This window comes from Neoarius graeffei, chromosome 28 (assembly GCF_027579695.1).
Source record: "Neoarius graeffei isolate fNeoGra1 chromosome 28, fNeoGra1.pri, whole genome shotgun sequence".
NCBI lineage: Eukaryota > Metazoa > Chordata > Actinopteri > Siluriformes > Ariidae > Neoarius > Neoarius graeffei.
The window spans coordinates 45,942,782-45,956,601 of NC_083596.1; the positions used below are offsets into that span (position 1 = coordinate 45,942,782).

The 13,820-nt window shown below is 45.3% G+C and overlaps 1 protein-coding gene across 1 annotated transcript in view; it reads left to right on the plus strand.

Moving 5' to 3' along the window:
- mink1 (misshapen-like kinase 1) overlaps nt 1-13,820 on the plus strand; it is a 96,367-nt gene that overhangs the window by 12,319 nt on the left and 70,228 nt on the right. Inside the window, 2 exon segments of the mRNA XM_060912441.1 lie at nt 10,474-10,539; nt 13,120-13,302. Of these exon segments, the coding sequence (XP_060768424.1) occupies nt 10,474-10,539; nt 13,120-13,302 (249 nt within the window).

Below are 13,820 nucleotides of genomic sequence, written 5' to 3' on the forward strand. Positions count from 1 at the left end.
CATTCTGAGGCTATCTGAGAGGGAAATTGTAACAAATTGTCTGTCAACATTGAAAAAGAAAAGTAATCTTCTTCTGCCCCGGACAGTCTTTGGCTTTCTTCCGCTTCGTGCCGCGGGATGACATCTTTAAATGCCCAAGTGTCAACAAAAACAACTCGCGAACTACTTCTGTCAAAAGCTCCCGCGCCAGTGGGTGAAAGGTCATTCAGTCTCGAGAAATCTCACTCTACAAGTCAGCTGACCTTGTATGTAACCCATGTCAAATCTCGCGAGAGCAGCCGCGACAAGTAAACAACTAAACAACATGGCGCCTCAGTCTGGAAACCGCCAATTCGGATTGTTTTTGCACCGTCTGGCGGTGTATCTACTATGATTGGAATATTTTTGGAGCAATTATAACATATTTGATGATCAGACACATTGTCACGTAGTGTTGCTGGGATGTTTTCACGGAGTCGGTAAAGGGGCGCACGCCGAGAGTAAGAGGGCGCAGCGCCCCTGTTCCCCCGTTTAGACGAAAGCCTGTCTTTAAACACGCTTTCGATATCAACGGTTTTGAAAAGGAGAATTTCGCGGTATGTCCGCATCACGGAGGGACATCGTTCGGAGGGAGGACGGTGAGACCGACGATGTCAAAAACATTGACAAGGAAAACGGCATCAAAAATCCATGGAATTGGCGATGGCTGGAGTTTAAAGCCGGTAGTGAATATCTCCATGAGCACATACGGAAGATAATAGAACCGGGGAAAGCTTACTGCATCTCGTGCCATCAGGATGTGAAGTACGGTTCTGGTGGAAGAACACGTTTGGTTGACCGTGTTAAAGGAAAAAAACATGCGGAATTGGTGAAATTGAAGCTGTCGAACTATAGATTACCAGGTAGACCATCTTGTTCACATTTATTATTTATGTAGTTTTAACTTATGTTATTGTTCGTAATGTTCATTATCATGAATACGTAATGAAAGAGAGACCAAAAGAGCAAGGAAAAGCCGTATAGAAAGTCAGAAAGAGAAGAGTAGGCTTTCTAAGCTGAAGAAACTGCTAACAAAGAAAAGGAAATAAATATTGACTTGTAAATAGTTGTATATAGTTTTTGACTAGAATCTGTCTAACATGAACAAGACAGACATTTTGGTATTGAATCAGTTCAAAAACAAGAACATTAGTGACTATTATTTAAGCGTCAGTCTAGAATTTCCCCCCTGGTAAAGACATTATGGTACCCAATGAATTGATACGAATCGACACAAGAATATAAGTGAATTTACAATATGAGGTACGTTATTGATATATTTTCATTCTTCAAGCGAACCCTTATCAGTGAAAAAGTAAATCAGTTCATATTATATTATTTCAACATAATAACAGTTCAAATTAAATGGCATGGTTGAGAAAATATTTGCTTTCAGGAGATGCTTCAAATCTATCAATATACACAAAATCTGTTCAGCTTCTGGGGGGATGCGCCCCCCCCCCCCAGACCCCCTGCTAAAATTGTTTCCTCGGATTTTGTCATTTCTATTTCACAGTCCTGGATATTTTATTGTACAGATAACACTTCAGATATTGTTTTAACAATAATAAGCATCACTGTATAAATGATAGACTGCAGATAGCTGTGTAACTAGATGTCCTTGGGGTTGCTGAGACATGGAGGGGCAGGGATACTATCTTAACCCACCGTTTAGGTCAGAGCCCTTTGAGAGTAAATGCTTTGGCTTTCGCAACATTCTGTTCCCAAAAGCTGATATCGGGGAAAAAATATTTACACAAGGTGGTTTTCTAGCTTTTGTAGTGTTGTTGTTTTTTTAAACTGTTCTGTGTCAGGACTCTTCGGGGGAAAAAGAAGGTGGATTCCAACATGTCGCTAATACTAACGCTAGGCCACTAATCTGCACCATCACTCCAGTTGTTTTGAGGAATTTTGTGTGAATCATAACAGCTAATAAACTCTAATTTCCGTGTGTGTGTATATAGCCTGCACTTCTTTCTGACTGATTTATCCAAGTAATCTGGTAGTAGAGCTTTTTTAGCTGTAGTTTTCTTCAGACAACAGCAACAGACGCCGGACATCTTCACTTGGCTTCAGACCACTCGTAGTGATGAAAAGCACAAATGCGTACGCGTGCCTGAAGCGAGCCAATCAGAATCGCCATTACAAATCGGGAAGAAAAAAACAAAACGGCGATCACGGGAGGCAAGGATGCTTGTTAGTACGTCTTGTTTTTTGTAACGTACTTGCTCGAAAATCATTTTTGTGCTTAAAGAAGCCGACCATAGGTGTGCCTGGACGGGCCTAACTCGCTAAAATACTTCTGCCCGAACGTCTTGGTCGGGCACATTGGACATTCGGGCAATGCCTGATGTTGAGGCTTGGGATGATGTGGAGTCTCAAATTGTGGCTTTGAGGAATTTATATTACGTGCACGGATGAAATTGGATCTCACCATTTGGAGCAATTTTTTTTTTTGTTTTTTTGTTTAACCAAGCTGACAGAGCATTCAGTTTTTTCATCCGTTTCATTTTTTTTCTCCTCTCCCTCTCTGTGTGTGAGAGTAGTGAGCTGGTACAGCAAGTTACGTGCCACGACTCTGCAGGCTGCTATGTGGAATTCATCCCGAGAGAGAGAGAGAGAGAGAGAGAGAGCGCGCGCAAGAGAGACGGACGGAGTGAGAGCACTGTTAAGAGCAATGATTCACTTCAGCTCTTTGTTTAATGGGTTGTCCTGTGAGACGCCCACTCACTGAAACATGCAGAAATATTATGAGATGCATCAACACACTGTCCAAACTTTTTCAGCCTGTATTCTAACCTCTATTCCGTCCCTCTGGGGTCTTTTGCAAGTTGCGTGTTGCCTGCAGGCAGTCGGCACCTGAACCTGGTGAGCCCTGGGTCATCAGCATAATGAAAACAATCAAGGAGCTCATTACGGATGACGAGAATTCCCAAAGTGTGTAGCCTAAATGTGGAAATTTCCAGTGTCACTTAGGCCTGTTGGATGTAATCGATTCTGAATGCTGAGATGATTAAGTAACGTGTGTGTTACAGTTCTGTGGGGGTGTGAACGGTTTTTAAAATGGCATCTCTGCTGTTGTCTGTATTTAAAAAAAGAAAAAATTGAGGAAATGGCAAGCGCTTGTAGCATTATCACTCTGAACTAAGATAGAGAGAGAGTGAGTCCTAGTGCTGTGTATCAAAGGTTAGCAGGCGCTGATAATACTGATTTCAGAAAGAGGCGCGTGCACACAGCGAGAGAAAGAGATGGATAAAGATATATACAGATAGAATGCAAAAAACAGACATGCATACAAAGGAATGGAGACAAAAATAGACAAAGAGATGAGAAACATAAAAAGAGACAGATACAGAGAGACGTGGACAAAAAGAGGGAGACAGACATGGAGAGGAAGAGAGACATGGACAGATGGAGGCAAACAGATCGAGACTGACTTGGATAGATGGAGACACAGACAGACATGGACAGAAAAAGGAAGGGAGACATGGAGAGGAAGAGGGAGACAGACAGACATGGAGAGGAAGAGAGACATGGACAGATGGAGGCAACGATTGAGACACAATGGAGAGGAAGAGACATGGACAGATGGAGACAGATAGACGTGGACAGAAAGAGGGAGACAGACATGGAGAGGAAGAGATGTGGACAGAAAGAGGGAGGGAGACATGGAGAGGAAGAGATGTGGACAGAAAGAGGGAGGGAGACATGGAGAGGAAGAGATGTGGACAGAAAGAGGGAGGGAGACATGGAGAGGAAGAGATGTGGACAGAAAGAGGGAGGGAGACATGGAGAGGAAGAGATGTGGACAGAAAGAGGGAGGGAGACATGGAGAGGAAGAGATGTGGACAGAAAGAGGGAGGGAGACATGGAGAGGAAGAGATGTGGACAGAAAGAGGGAGGGAGACATGGAGAGGAAGAGATGTGGACAGAAAGAGGGAGGGAGACATGGAGAGGAAGAGATGTGGACAGAAAGAGGGAGGGAGACATGGAGAGGAAGAGATGTGGACAGAAAGAGGGAGGGAGACATGGAGAGGAAGAGATGTGGACAGAAAGAGGGAGGGAGACATGGACAGATGGAGACAGATAGATGTGGACAAAGAGGGAGACAGACATGTAGAGGAAGAGACATGCACAGATGGAGACAGATGGATGTGGACAAAGAGGGAGGGAGACATGGACAGATGGAGGCAACGATCGAGACAGACATGGAGAGGAAGAGACATGGACAGATGGAGACAGATAGACGTGGACAGAAAGAGGGAGACAGACATGGAGAGGAAGAGATGTGGACAGAAAGAGGGAGGGAGACATGGAGAGGAAGAGATGTGGACAGAAAGAGGGAGGGAGACATGGAGAGGAAGAGATGTGGACAGAAAGAGGGAGGGAGACATGGAGAGGAAGAGATGTGGACAGAAAGAGGGAGGGAGACATGGACAGATGGAGACAGATGGATGTGGACAAAGAGGGAGACAGACATGTAGAGGAAGAGACATGCACAGATGGAGACAGATGGATGTGGACAAAGAGGGAGGGAGACATGGACAGATGGAGACAAACAGATAGAAGAAGGCCCAGACAGACAGATGTGGACAAAAAAAGGCTGACATGGGGAGAGAGAGATGAACAGAGAGAGAGAAACATGCAGACACAGTTGTAGTAAAGCAGCTTTTATGTAATTTGTACAAATCTCAGCGCCATGCTTTTCCACTTGAGCTTTGATTTTCACATCTCTGAGCTGAAACCACTGAGCTGGTGAGGTTCACGTGACCGTCTGCAGGACACACAGTGGAGCAGGAGCAGTGTATGTTTGCTACTTTTTCCACTGTCATGTTGTTGATTCAGCAAAACCTCCACATCTTGGACTTTCCTAAAAAGCACATGAAGGAAGAGCAGTGACGCAGAAGCACCACACAACATTGTTCTACTCAGCAGCTGTCTCTTCTTCTGCTGGTTTAAAGGAACTTGTGGGGGATGGGATGGGTAAATGTTGCAGAACTCGTACAGCTGAACATTTGCTTTACGTTTCCAGTTTGTTCTGATCATGAGCGTGTCTGACGGTAACATGATATCTGGTGGCGTTTTGGGAAACGAAATACGCATGCTGTATATTTCTTTCGGGAAGAACGGCAGGGCCAGATTTATTTTACTGTTTTGAGTGTGACTCTTCACCGCTGTCCTCCTCTGCAGCCTGTGATTGAGGAGTTGCTTAAAGAGCTTGAGGCTTTTGATGGCACATTTTCCCCGGCCGTGCGCTCTCTCTCTCTCTCTCTCTCTCTCTCTCTCTCTCTCTCTCTCTCTGGCTCATCTTCCTATCTTCCCACTCATCGAGTCAGAAGCTGGCAAGCAATCCTCACATTCAACTAATCTCTTTCAGTCTTTTTTTTTTTTTTTACCCCCTCTGCTCCCCCCCCCCCATCCTTTTACATCGTTTGTTTGTTAGTTGCCGAATTCCATACATTCCAAACATCATCGATCAATTACAGAATCCTATTGTTGGTCCATACGACTCCAAGTCATGAACTTCTTGCTAGCTAGTTAGCTAAATTATGCTTAAAGCTAGCCGCACACTACGCCGATTTTCAGCGTACCGATCCAACTGAAGTCGCGAGTCAGGCGTAAAGACTAGTTTTCGATGGTACCGACTCATCTCACAGCCGATTCGAAAAACTAATCGGGAGCCAGACTGATCGGCGAGAGTCGCTAGCAATAGCCAATCATATCTTTCGCATATAACACGTGACATCATTAAACACAATTTCTAGCGCGAGAAATACGTGTTGGTAGCACCTAATGCAGGTGTATATATATTGTAATTCCATAGACTGAAGCTTTATCCATAGACACAGTGGGCTGGAAAGCCACTCTGCTCAAGTTGTGTGGCTGAATTCCAAATCGCTTTAACTCCCCTATATAAGTGCACTATTTAAGGTTGGGAATAATAGCTCATGCAGCCTAGATAGTGCGCTACATATTCCATGTTGTGTCATTTGTAATTCAGCCTGTAGCATCTTCAAGTGTTGGATTTAACAGTAATTATATCCAATAGCCAATCACAAAGCTATTAAGTTGTCACGTGATATTTAGCGGAATGTTTATGATGCTTAGTTCGCATAATCTCGTTTGGTGTCGCTTCAATCGCGACTGCACTCGTCAACAGTCGTGAGTTAGTCGGGGATATGTGCGTGCCCTGTCGGGAGTCGGCTCTGAAATGGGTCTGTTCGGTACCGCGTGGATCGGCGTAGTGTGCGGCTAGCTTAAAGGATACCAGTACAGCATTTAAACATGATCGATATCCATAGTACAAGCCCTAATTATTATAATGCACACAAGTGTAGCCGCCTGATTAGCTATCATAAGTAGCTTTAAGGACCTAAAAGTCCAAAAGCACGTCAAGCTTTATTTTATTGCACATGGGCAACCAATATGGCGCCCAGGATGTGACGTCGAGTCTTTGATAGCCAGGAAGTTAAGTGTAGCCAATGTGAACATGCTTGTTAGCCTGGATTTAGTTAGATGAAAGCAGTGTTGTAGTCAAGTCATTAAACCTCGAGTCTGAGTCCAGTCTCAAGTCCCCAGTGTTCAAGTCCAAGTCATTAAAAAAAAATGTTAAGTCGAGTCCGAGAACAAGACTCCAACCACACCGTTTGACGGTGGCTGTTTCAGCGCCATGATGTATGAACAGGTGAATGTGCTTCTCTTTGTCAGGGAGTGAAGTGTTCTGTCAGAGATGGTTGGGAGACGGATGCAAGTGCAGAAGATGTGTTTATTAATAGAAGTGAAGACAGGTAAACGATACAGAACGGCAGGCAAAATCGCAAGGCACAAACGGGCTATCGTAGACTCGGTAGAATCAAAGACAAGAAACAGGAACTCCGGGATCAGGAAACCAAACAAGGAAATAAGGCTCGGTAATGTGTCAGCAACGCAACTCAATACTTCGCAAAGTAAGTGTGTTTTCATAGTTTTTATACAGGCGCACAGTTTTCCTTATCACGTTTATTATTTTTGCAACCATAAGGTTTGCACTCTGCTATTTTTCCAACGATGTTTTGTACATCTGGCTACATCGCGGTGTCAGGAGCCGTGAGTCCGCATCATGCTGACCTTTGACACTGCACACAAAATGGCAATATGACTGTGCCCTGAAAGGGCATATCACAGGTAAATTCAGGAGCAAGATCAATGTAATTCTCCTATTTTATATTAAACTTGGGTCAAATATCTGTAACATTTTGCATTTTGTGCAATTTATTTACCTTGCGCAATACCAGAAAAATTCAGTTGAAATTAAGCCATTTGAGGCGAATTGGTCCGCCTCTGAAAAAACTTGGCATTTGGATTTCCCAGCAAACATTGATTTTCGTGACGTCGCGTGCGGGACACCTCCCTCTGAATCCTACGTCAGCGCTGGTTTGTTTATGAGAAAACGACCTGGTGGTTTTCTGCAAATTTCTTCAACGTTATCACGTAATTATTAAAATGGTTAACAGATGTATCGTAGGAGGGTGTAGCAACACCAATCATGATGGGATTAGTACTCAGTTTCCCAAAAGGCCGGACAATGAGAGAGAAATGGGAGCGCTTGGGCTACACAGGCTGTGCACTGAAACCGTGCAAAGCTCTCGCAGCCTGCTGGCGCTTCCGCAGGTAACGTCACGAATCTGGCTCCAGACTCCCTTGGGATTTTTCCAGACGCGTTTTATTTTATTTTTTTCTGCTGTAGACAGATGGCCTTGTGCAAAATTACCCTTCTGGACATACTTTCTTATTAAAAAAAACCCCTGAAATTGGTCCAGAATATGCACTTTAAGTGGATCTTCAGTGAGCGGGAATATACAAGAGTTTTACATACAGAAGCACTGCTTTTTGCAACACAGTGGAGTCAAAGTGTGTAATATTTCTAGCCTAGGTTTGTTTTTTGCTGCGGGTTCCCTTTTAATGAATCACTGACGCACCCTCGGCGTAACGCTAGCTGCCTTGGTTGGCAATGATCACTGTATTGAAATCATTGATATGGAATTGATCGTTCACGGAAGGAGTCTCCAGTGTCGGTGTTTCTCCTAACAGAACTGGAAAGCGCAAGCTCCTCTAAGACAGTCTCCTTTTACCACCGGTTAACAATAACTGCTTCATCACACCACCCTGTTGCTGACTTTTGCCCTGTATCAGCAATCCCCAAGTATCTTGCTTCCTTTTACTTCTCTCGCATCACTTCCTGTCGGTGAAGTGTTTGTGACTTGAGCAGCAGATTCATCAGCGACTACTGGGGCAAATTATTTTGGTATTTCAGTACTTTAGAGGGCCCCCCCCCCTTTTTTTTTGGTGGCTGTGTCTTGTAGAAACTTCAAATAACTGATCATGTACTGTATATTGCATCATTGTGTGTGATTATTTGTGTGTGTGTGTGTGTGTGTGTGTGTGTGTGTGTGTGTGTGTGTATGCACACGCACCACTCTCATATCCATTTATTGCAACAGCTAGAAATGTTTTTGTGCTGCTTGGTAGGGCTGCTCGATTATGGGAAAAAATAATAATCACGATTATTTCAGTCAATATTGAAATCACGATTATTCAAACGATTTTTTGAAACAGTGCATTTATTCAGCATTTCTCTTTAAAACAAAAAAACTCTCTTTGTTATTGATCATTTACGTTCACCTTTCTTTCAAACTGAAAATAAATATAGTCTAGAAAAACTGAAGTTTGCGATGTACAAAATAAAAATATTCTTTTGACATAAGACAGAGCAAAACAAATGTACATAGGCTGCATGTCTTTGGCTAAATAATATCCGATGGATGCTGTGAGTGCGTTGTGCCTCTCTGAACTCGTGGCATTGTAGAGAGTGGCTGAAATGGATGGCTGCATCGTCTTGCTGGTTGTGGCGGCATCGGCTTTATCTTTTTGTTTGTTTTTTTTGTTTCGTCGTGAATAACTTTTTATGGCTCAGTTTCAGGTGGTTGAAGAGGTTTGTAGTGTTGCCAAGAGGCGCAGATACTACCTTATTGCAAATCTTGCACACGATGCGCTTCTGTTCCACGTCGGATTCTTCGAATCCAAAGTGATCCCATATTACAGACGTTTTTCGTCGACCAACCGATTCTGCCCTCCTTCTGTCATCTTGCGAGTCTACCTCGCCCCAAACAATTCACAATCTCTCCTCCTTTCAGCTGCATGAGTGGAGAGCCATAGGTGGTGTTTACATTAGACCGTATCCGTATCGTTTTCGTCGCGGACGCACTGTCCGTGCACATTAAAACGCCGGGAAACGACTCCACAGGCGGAACAGTTTGAATCCGCCAGGGCCCACGTATTCAACCCAGTACGCATCTGATCCAGTGCTGTGTAAACATTGAGGAACGAGGATACGCAGTGCTGAGCTCTAGCTGACGTCGTCATTGGACAACGTCACTGTGACATCCACCTTCCTGATTCGCTGGCGTTGGTCATGTGACGCGACTGCTGAAAAACGGCGCGGACTTTCACTTCCTGCTATTTGTCCCGAATCACTGCTCGTGCGCTTCACTCGCGCGCTCTGTGAGCTGCGCAGGGCCGGAGTGCACACCCTCCAGAGGGCACTCGCTGTTCAGGGCGGAGTGATTTGGAGCGCAGGATGCCTGCGGAGCCGAGCGTATCCGTGTATTGGCGTTGCTGTGTGCACGCGAATCGTTTTAAAAACGTTAATCTGATGATCCGCTGATACGGTCTAATGTAAACACCACCATAGAGACACGCGCACTGCTTCCGCCGCGTGAGTGTTGTCGGCAAGTCTGCGCATGGGCCTGCGGGAAGGAAATATATTGCGTGTGCGCGTCCCCGAGAAATAGCAAAATAATCGTTTCAACTCGATTATATGAATTTTGAGATCGTGATCAAAATTCGATTAATTGCACAGCCCTACTGCTTGGCTTTCTTACTGACCTCAATGTTTTGTTTCTCGCTCAGAAAGAGAATACTCTGATGCATTTGTGTTTTAGTAAGATGGAGAAAAAGGAAGAGCATGAGAGGGAGAGAGTGAGTGCTTTAATTGGGGAGAAAGGTGTGTGTGTGTATGTGATGAACGGCAGCCCTGTCCGCCCACTGAGCAGCGCAGAAGCCATATTGTGTGTGTGTGTGTGTGTGTGCACGCAGTGACTCTCCCAGTGTTTGGCCAGGTTTCACATAGCCACATTACCTTTTGAGTATGTAACGACTCCTGACAGGTGACCGTGCCAGACTTGTACTGTAACGCTCGCTCTGTCTTTGAGAACTTTGGCAAGGTGAAACCCCACCCAGCTTGTTCTCGCACACTTTTCTGCTGATTGGTTTCCTGACCTTGAGCTGTCAGTCAACATAGCATTCCAAGATAAAATGTATTTTTAAACTGTGTGTGTTAACACTCCTCTCTCTCTCTCTCTCTCTCTCTCTCTCTCTCTCTCTCTCTCTCTCTCTCTCTCTCTGTGTGTGTGCCAGGATCCAGCAGGAATCTTTGAGCTGGTGGAGGTCGTGGGCAACGGTACCTACGGGCAAGTGTACAAGGTGAGAGGAGGCGAGGGGAGGGGGAGAGAGAAAGCGAGAAGGATGGATTCATGATGTTTGATGGCTGCAGTTGTGTTATTTAACATATGCGTGGGTGAGTCAGTGAAGGAGGGAGGGAGGGAGCGACAGAGTGCCAGGTCCCCAAATGCAGCACTGTATTTGTGAAGCTGTATCTATAATAAATCTCGATGAACTCGCATCTCGTCTACAGCACGATTTGGAGCACAAGTATTTAAAATCGTCTTCCCGAAACATCCCACAGTTCAGCGAGACTCTACTTTTTAAAAACGTTAACCGACTCGGTTTCTGTAACACATCTTGGTAGCCGATCACGCACGTTTATTTAATGCAAATTATTTATTTAGCTCAAGGCAGCTTGTCAGTCCAAAGACTAGCTAAAGACCTAGAGACTTTCTGAAAGGGGAGTTTTTTTGTTGTTGTTTAAAGGGAAAAAAATGTAGCCATGAAAACAATGTTTGAAGACAAAACGGATGAAGTGTGTGTGTGTTTATTTTTTCCGTTTCCAATACAAAACCGAGGTCTCATCTGTTTCGAGTCAAAATCACACCACGACGAACCAAAACCTGTTCAGCATTAAAAGGTAACTTCTGTCGGCATTTTAGCCGACTAGCAAGACCCTATGAAGAAAGAATGTTTACGTAGCTCTACCCTCGCAAACTGTACATGAATACCCTGTGAATCTCCTCATAGCTCCAGTGCAGCATTAAAGAATGAAAATCTGGACACCAAACATTTTCTTGGTGTGAAAGGAGATCAGGGACTGAGCGACTGACTGACTGACTGACAGAGAGAAGAGAGACAGACACTGGAAGAGACAGGGTGGGGGAGAGACTGACTGACTGACAGACAGAGAGACAGACACTGGAAGAGACAGAGAGAATGGGGGAGAGACTGACTGACTGACAGAGAGAGAAGAGTGACTGACAGAGAGAGTGGGGGAGAGACTGACTGACACAGAGGCAGAGACTGACACTGGGGAGAGACCGAGAGAAGAGAGACTGACACAGGGACAGAGAGAGATGGGGGGAGACTGACTGCCAGTCTCTCTCTTCTCTGCCAGAGACAGGGACAGAAACTGACATGGGGAGAGAGAGAGACTGACTGACTGATGGAGAGAGGGACTGACCGAGTGAAACGGAGAGAGAGAGCGCAAATGAGAGACAGGCACACACAGAGAGGGAGAGAGAGACCGAGACACAGAGAGCGAGAGAGAGAGGGAGAGACAGAGACCCCGAGATGGAGAAAAAGAGAGACACAGAGAGGGACAGGGACCCCGAGACACAGAGAGGGAGAGAGAGACAGACAGACACACAGCGACTGAGACATGCACACCCAGAGAGAGAGAGAGAGAGACCGATGCACACCCAGAGAGAGACCGAGACACACACACACACACACGCGCACACAGACCGAGAGAGAGACACACAGACCGAGAGACACACATACAGAGAGACCGAGACACACACATACACAGAGAGAGAGAGACACAGAGAGACTGAGATACACACACACACACACACACACACACACACAGAGACCGAGACACACAGAGAGAGACCGAGACACACACACACAGAGAGAGAGAGACACACATACACAGAGAGACTGAGATACACACAGAGACACACATACACAGAGAGACCGAGACACACACACACACACAGAGAGAGAGACACACATACACAGAGAGACTGAGATACACACACACACACACACACACACACACACACACAGAGAGAGACCGAGACACACAGAGAGAGACCGAGAGAGAGAGAGACTGAGATACACACACACACACACACACACAGAGACCAAGACACACACACAGAGACCGAGAGAGAGAGACTGAGACACACATACACACACAGAGAGAGAGAGAGAGAGAGAGAGACTGAGACATGCTGAGAGAGAGGGAATTTCATTAATGGACTTTTTTTTTTTTAACGTATGTTTTCCAGCGTTAAGTATCATCTTTTGCCCTGAGACAGAAAGCAGAGATGAAATGCGAGCTGCTGTCAGGTTTTATTATGATGGATGTGTTTATATCTCTGCTATCAGATTACTGCAATTGTGAGGATCTGCTGGAGGCATGGAGGCGCAGGATGGACAGATGCAGAAGATAAGAAGGGACGAGAAAGGCTGAAAGTTTACTCCAGTACGAGTTATGCCGGTTTTGTTTTTTATGGGGGGAGGGCGTAATTTTATTGCAGGGATTAAATGAAGTGCGTTTTGTGAATTCAGATCAGTTCCGTCATCGTTCCTGTCAAACCCCTGTCTGTGCCGTGGCTGTTGAATTTGTGTGTGAGCAGCCCAGCTGTCCTCCCGCTCTCAGATTTAACTGTGGGTTTAGTGCCGAGTGCGCAGAACGACAGGGTGAGTTAGGTGTCACAGGTGGAGTGTAAAGTGAGGTGTTCATTATTGGAGCGTGTGAGTGCAGGGTACCAAGGTGAGAAAGAGGTCGCCGTCGGCGCGCTCGAATAACAGATATGGGACTTTCTTCAGCTATTAATAGATTACACATCTGCTCTGTGTTATTTTTATTCTCTCCGTCTCTCCCAGGGGCGCCATGTGAAGACAGGACAGCTGGCTGCTATAAAGGTGATGGACGTCACCGAGGAGGAAGAGGAGGAGATTAAGGCCGAGATCAACATGCTGAAGAAGTACAGTCACCACCGTAACATCGCCACATACTACGGCGCCTTCGTCAAGAAGAGTCCGCCCGGCCACGACGACCAGCTCTGGGTGGGCATTACGACAATACTCATATACGGCAAATTCTTTATTTAGTTCCACAACTCAAACGCGTAACTCTGAATTATTCAATTACCAAATCAGACATCTCTTTTAAGTCCGACTCGGTAAAGCCAGGAAGGTCTCAACACCTGGAGTTCCGCAAGTGAGGGCAAATCAGGATTAGGGATGGCGAAAACTAAAAAAAAAAATCTTGACCGACCACCGAGCTTCATTAGTCGGTTAACCTATGAGTTTAAAATTCTAGAATTGGAATTATTAGCATCTATTCTAAATCTAACCGCGAGTATCCGCACATTCAGTCCCAGTCGCTGCCGTCCACTCGCATTACCTTTTCTACAGCGCGAAACATTTAGTCAAACGCGGCACTGACGTCGAGGGGTTTGTATCGGAGCGGAGGACAAATGGCTCCAGCTTAGAGACGGTTTCAGTTGGCCATGATGGCGCTGAAAATAAAGTCAAGTGCGAGAAGTAGTACATAACATTCAGTGATGGGAATAACGGCGTTA